Raw genomic sequence first — 6,772 nt, 5'->3', positions numbered from 1 at the left:
TCGATTTCAACAACACAATTGAGAACGTACTTAAAATGGAATAAAAGACACATTTATTCTTTACAATATTTACCTGTGAGCAAAAATCCTAGCATATTAGGCTTGTGTCTACGCACTGAATTCTTCGCTGGATTTAAGACAGTGACTGCGAGTGCGACAGCTCCACGACGACAGGTAGGCTACTGCGTATAGGTTTCGGCTCTGAGATGACGTCATGCAGATAAAAATTTCTTTCCTGCCCAATTAAGTGTTGCGCCACATGCCACCAAGCAGTATTTCATGAATTTCACCACCCGCGGAGCAAGCTTTATTCCTTCCAGCAAGCGTTGTTTGTTAAAAAGGTATCCTCCCTTGCACTGCAAAAGATATGATCATGTGCTCTCAACCATTGCTTCGCTGTGCAGAAGCGTGATGATTGTCTTCATGGCTTTATTGAAAATTATTCACCATTTTGAATAATAGCAAGCAAATAGTGGGAAAAACAGGGTAAACTGGAGAAAAGTTTTCATCTTTCAAATGCCAAATAATATTCTTAGCCCTAAACTTCTTCCATTGAGAGCTGCATCCTATCACCATATCTACGCCGTCCGCAATACATCGTGCAACTTCACCCGCGGGGAAAAGCCTAAAGACCTGCCTGACCATGGTTACCAGGTATGGCGCGGTATTTCTTGGTTCCACGGCTCATATAGCTCAATAGCCTAGGAGCCACTGCACAATGTCAGGGACATCCGTTACACCTCACACGAGATGGACAGGATTTGTGGTCGTATTCTTCTTTTGGGCACAAGCACGTCACGGACACCTGGGGGAACTTGCTTCTCTATAAAATCACTGGAGTAGTCAGTCATGGCGGAAAGCTCACCTCACTTCCATGACGAAGTTTCCTTCTTCGATGTTGCCAGCACGAGGAGCCGCATGCCATGTTTCCGCTGAAAACTAGACTGAAGCTGCCATTGCGATCGTAGGATGGAGGCGGGTAGCGTGAGCATTCGCTGAAAGCCTCCGAACAGCTTCAACAGCTGAGGAGGCAGAAAATTTCGCCAAATGCAGAAACCGAGTAGTGCTGCTTTGCAAGAGGTTGTTGCGGCGAATGATACTACATGCGAGGATTCAGCGGAGAAGGAATAAAAGGTGCTCGCGGAACAAGAAATGTACTTGAAGCTGACAAGATGTAGGGATAGTTAACTAGCTATCGGTGTTCCCAGTGCACTTTCTCCGGTTTATTCCTCCGTGCTCAAGTCCTAGTCCTACTACGCGCGCTGCAAAAGCCGATGGAAACAAATTAGCCTAACAGCATGTCCCTTCATATGTGGGGGCCGGGTGAGGGGGTGGGGTGTTAAGGATGGCTTGAACCTAGTCATGTGTGCGAACACTCGGTTAAATACGGTGGTCGCAATGTTGTACTCGGTCTGACCGCTTGAATTTTACAGACGTTCCAGCATCGCTATAAAGTCAACAACCACCTGGCATCACAAGTAGTTAAGCTTAGGCTCCAAAAATTTCTTTGTGCATCACCTGCAAGTTTCACGAACCGCGTCTCAAAGCCTTGTAAACTAAACCTATTCCGTGCGTTGCTATTAAACCGTGGAACTTCAGTTTCGATCAGAAAATTTTAGACACAGTTAAGCTCCACCTTCAGAATATCACACCATAACGGCCTGTAGTCTTCTTAGAATTACAGTCGAGACAGACAGCACTGTACAAGAAAGTAAGACATACATATAAACAACCACATGTTTCCAAGCCGTGATTGTGGGCATTGGGTGGCCTACTCGGTACCGTGCCTTGTTCCCTTCCGAACGTGCGCTCGAACTCCACCTGCGACAAAAAAAGAAAATGATTTTGCGTCGGCGAAATATACATATTTTTACACATAAATCATTAGCGACATGAGGCAACTTGCAATTAACTTTTCATATGAGATAATCACTTTTGTTCCACCCATGACATCATGTTCCACGTGAGCGCTATGAGGCGCTTGAAATTCCCTCGTTATGTTATGTCGCTGCATCGCCATGACACTCTTGACCGACCAGGATTTTCGCAACATGACACCGGTCGCCAAAGGGACAACGTCGGGTTCTTCGCTGAATTGCTGCCTCAAAGCAATCACTTCAAATGTAGGCACCTGCTTCACAACTGGACTAATATAATGAATCTTTTGGTGGTACAATATGCGAAACTTTGGACATACCCATTTACAATGATAACCAAACCTGATTTGTAGCCTTAAAGCGCTCAGGGGTAATTCAGCTGATGTTCTGTAAGGCGGTTTCGTCTAATTTGTAATTTTCGGACCATTATGGTCCACAACTGGCTGTATTAAGCCAACATTTATAGCCCTTTTCAGAGGAATGAATTCAAATAAATAAGCGCAAGTGGCCCGGCATAACTAAGTATGATATTCGAAGAATCAAGGAAGCATCACGGAGTAAGATAGACAGGAGCGCCGACTGCGCCTTTGGGGAGGACGGTGAAAAAAAAACTCATACAAAATGTTATATATCAATATATCAATAAATCAATAAATTAAGATCCTCTAGCTTCACGAGACCCAGCCGCGCACATTCGTAGAAAAACAGCATGAGCAGCGGGTTAAACGGCGATTGTTACCGAGAGGTGTCTATGAACGAAACGTAAAGGTAACACACACTCACTGAAGGCAGGAAATTATTACTGCAGAATCTGCATTGGAGTAATGCGAAAGAACGGATGCTGCTGTTGGTTGCTTCTAGTTGCCTAATTCACTTCTTGTTTACCCATTTTAGTCTTTGGTACTTTCAAATTGCGCGCCAATTCTTTTCTATTCTCTTTTTCGGCTGTAGTTCCGGTTACGCGACGTCATATCTTCTAAGTCACATGATTTCACTTCTTCTTTACTCATTTTAGTCTCCAGTACTTTCAAATTGCGCGCCAATCCCTTCTTAAGTAATTTTTCGGCTCGACTTCAAGTTGCTTGACGTCACATCTTTGAAGTCACCCTAATTGACAGCCTTAATTTACTACTTTAGTTTTTGATACTTTCAAATTGCGCTCCAATCCCTTCTTATGCCTTTTTTGGCTCGACTTCAAGTTGCTTGACGTCACATCTTTGGTGTCAACCTAACTGACTGATTTATTTAATTATTTTAGTATTTGATACATTCAAATGTGGCGCCAATCCATTCGCTAATGAGAACACTTTCCCCTTGACTTTAATGATTTTGGCCTTTAAATAATTGCCTAATAATATATTGGCCTAATTATTTTTCGCACACATTACACCCCCTCTATCGATTGACACCACTCATTAACCTCTACAACTTCTCAATTAGTGACAACTGCTGCTCGCACGATTTTGCAAATTGCGCACCAATCCCTTCCTAAGCCCTTTTTCGGCTCTACTTCCGGTTGCGTGACGTCACATCATCTACGTCACATTAATTCACTGCTTGTTTATTCAATTTACTCTTTGGTACTTTCAAATTGCGCGCCAATCTGTTCCTATGCACGTTTTCGGCTCTAATTCCGATTGCTTGACGTAACATCCTTGACGTCGCCCTATGACTGTTCTACTTAACTGTTTATTATTTGATATATTCAAGTGTAGGGCCATGCAGTTCGCTAATGAGACGATTTTCGCTTTACTGTTTCATTTTTAGCCACTAATTACCTAATTAACTTAATTGCTAATTATTTGTTCTCACACATTACGTCATCCTTGTGGGCGATTCCTCTGCCCGAGGGATACGCAAGGCAAACATGCAGCGGGCCGTGTAAGAAACATCTTTATCTCATTCCAGAAAGTCCGTGGCGGTGCGGGAGATCAGCGGGGTCGTCGTCTGGGAGGGCAGACAGCGACCAGCCAGCGCGTCCAGGAGCGAAGAGAGAGCGAGGCGACAACGTCTCCCTCTTTATAGCCCCCGCGCGGGACCGATTCTCCCGGAATGAGCGGGGAGAGGGAAGGGGGTAAGCGGCGGCGCATCGGTAGCCGCGGGAAAAGGCCTCCCTTTAAAGGGCCCTGCACGGTCCCCACCGACTCTATCGATTGATATCTTTCATTAACCTCTAAGACTTCTCAATTACAACTGCAGCGAACAAGATTTTACGTGTTCTGCCTCTAACTAATTACCTAATTATTCCTTCGGCCTAATTAATATTTTGGACAATACATTTCGTCACCCTCTATCGATTGACACCACTCATTAACCTCTACCGCTTCTCAATTACTCGCAACTGCTTCGGACTAGATTTTGCGGACGCGGTCCGCGGGCACGGTCCGCGGACAGAAATCTGTAAACATAGCGAAGTAACCTTTCGCGTTAAATAATAAAACACTGTACATGATGGTCCATGCGCGGTCCTGTTGGCTCTTCCCGGCTTCCTCTTGTACTACGTCTTTCCTCGTTTCTTCCAACAATCGGATATATTCCGAAACTTTATTTTCTTTTTACTGAAGAATAAATGTAAAGGTTATCCAAGCAGAAGGGCCAGTGGCATCATTCTAAATGTCAACCCACACTGAGGCACAGAATCCGCCAGGCAATAATATAAAAAAAAAATACAAGTTTTTCACAACCTTGGTTTGTGTGGCCCCGTTCCTCAAGTCCACAGTCCTTCAGTGGTACGCTCACAGCAACACAGAACCAGCCGGGGCGCGGTTCGCATGCGCAAAAAGACAACCCGCGCACGCGCGACAACAGCTGGACGCCGAGGAGGATCATCGTTCGTTTCGGAGCGGGCGGTTGCAGTGTGCGTTGGTCGCCGACGAGCAGCACAGATCTATTCCATCTTCCAGAGAGAGAGCAAGGACTGAGCCGGCGCACGAGGGTCGTCGGGGTTCTCTATCCTCCGCACCACACCTTCTCACACACACTCGCGCAGCAGTAAAGGGAAAGGCGCAGTGGCCGCGTCCCGCTAATCAGAGTGACGGCTGCACGAGTCGGCCACCGGCACCGCGGTTCCTGCGCTCGTGCAGTTTTTGATCGTGCGCCGCCTTCCAAAGGATGAGCTCCATGCAGGCGCGGGCGTCTTCAACACTGTCATGTCCCCGCACGCCGTCCACCTGCACTTCGCGGTGAAGATAGGCGCCGACCAGCGAACGCAGCGACCGACGGTATGGCAGACCCCGGTGATGGGGGAACACGACGGCCGTGTCCACGACGGTATCGTGCAGAATCTTGAGGCTGCGCAGGTCGTTCTCAAGGCCGTGGCCCACAAGCACCGTGGAGGCGGTGAAGAGGCGCAGCAGCACCGCCTGTACATCCTGAAGCGTGGTTCGCACATTGCGCAGGTGGTCAGCGGTGACGCCGCTAAACGCCGTGTTGTAGTCCAGCACGGGGCTGCCAGGCCTCACGTACGTTTCGTACACGGTCGCTCCGTTGGCGTCCACCACGCTCACCTTGGACACCTCGAGGCCGCGGATGGTGAAGCACATCTCGCAGTCGAGTGCAAACACTCTGCCGGAAACGTCGTGTCGGGGGCGCGTGCGCACGAAGCCACGGGCTGGCGCGTTGTGCTCGCCCCGCGCACCCTGGGCGCACACGTGGTACTCGGAGCGCTGGCAGCCCGGCTCTTCACCCGTAGCGCCACAGCACGAGAACTCGGGCATGCCGCGGCGAGCTGTGTGATAGATGCAGTCGTCGTTGGCGTAGTACTCGCCGTCTGGTGTTATGACAAACGAAGAGCCGCAGCGGCAGCAGGTCTTGCGGCTCGAGTTGGCCGACGCAGCGTCCGCTTGCAACCACACGGCGCTGCCCGGCTCTTTGGGGCATGGGCGCGGGTAGCCGCAGCGGTACAATTCCTGAGGGGTCAGCCTGTAGCGCAGAAGCTGGTGGTACAGTTCGTCGGCGCACAGCGGCAGGCGCCAGGTGTCTTCCAGCGGGCTCGGGGGACCCCGGGGCGCGGTCAGCGAGCGGACGGGCGCCGCGGCCTTCTGCCAGCTGGCTGCTCGCTGCTGACGTCGACCACCAGCTGAAGTCGCCAAGTACTTCCCGTTTCCATTAAAGTCCAGGCCCTGGATGATGCCGCTGTCTCTTTTTAATGTGGTCATTAGCCACGGGTGCAAGTACTGGCTTTTTAAATCCCGTTTCTTCTCTTCATCTTTCTTCTTGGACACCGCTCGCACCCCCTTCCGCACAGCGTTCTTTTCCTTGGTCGGTTTGGAAGGCTTCTTCTTTGAATCTGCTTTCTTCTGACTGGCGACAAGAATGACCACGAGAATTAGGACGCCGAGGACGGCGGAAAGCACTATCATAGGTGAGCTGCCAGTTATAAACACTAGTTCGTCAGCCATGCTGCTGCTCCCATGTGCAGCACCCGCCGTAGTAGACAAGCCACTAGACGATGACACCACTGCAACGCGCCGAAAGATACAACCTGCGATGCGTAATTCTGTCTCCTCTTCTTCTTCTTCTTCTCCCTCGTTGTAATGGCACATACCCACAGCGTGGGATTGGCCAGAATTCGTTGTAGGGGACATAATATTTTTGATAATGTCGATTTGACTGTATGATATAGATAACCTAATAATTAGGAGCTAGTGTAGCTGAAATAATTAGAAATTTTGAGGCGATGTAATAGAAAGCAATGAAAAAAGGAATAAAATTGTAAATTACTAAAGATAATAATAATAAGAAAAAATACAATTCAGACAGATCAGCGCTAACACACAAATCTTTCAGTAGCAATATTACAATTATGAAGTAAGTCACACACCGGTTTTAGAGCATACCCTTTGACGGTTGCACCAAAGGAGAGGAGGACAGGAACAGTAAATGGCAATCCTAGG

The 6,772-nt window shown here is 48.5% G+C and overlaps 1 protein-coding gene across 1 annotated transcript; it reads right to left on the bottom strand.

Annotated features, from left to right (window-relative positions):
- Nucleotides 1-4,903: 4,903 nt before the first annotated feature.
- On the bottom strand, nt 4,904-6,289 carry LOC146182786 (putative exonuclease GOR). Its single transcript, XM_084608920.1, has one exon. The coding sequence runs from the start codon at nt 6,275-6,277 to the stop codon at nt 4,904-4,906; it is 1,374 nt and encodes a 457-aa protein (XP_084465046.1). The 5' UTR covers nt 6,278-6,289.
- Nucleotides 6,290-6,772: the final 483 nt, after the last annotated feature.

Source organism: Amblyomma maculatum, chromosome 7, assembly GCF_055883805.1.
Source record: "Amblyomma maculatum isolate TAMU_Amacu chromosome 7, ASM5588380v1, whole genome shotgun sequence".
Classification (NCBI taxonomy): Eukaryota; Metazoa; Arthropoda; class Arachnida; order Ixodida; family Ixodidae; genus Amblyomma; species Amblyomma maculatum.
The sequence above is the reverse complement of the archived record's forward strand: the minus strand, read 5'-3'. Positions and strand labels throughout refer to the sequence as shown.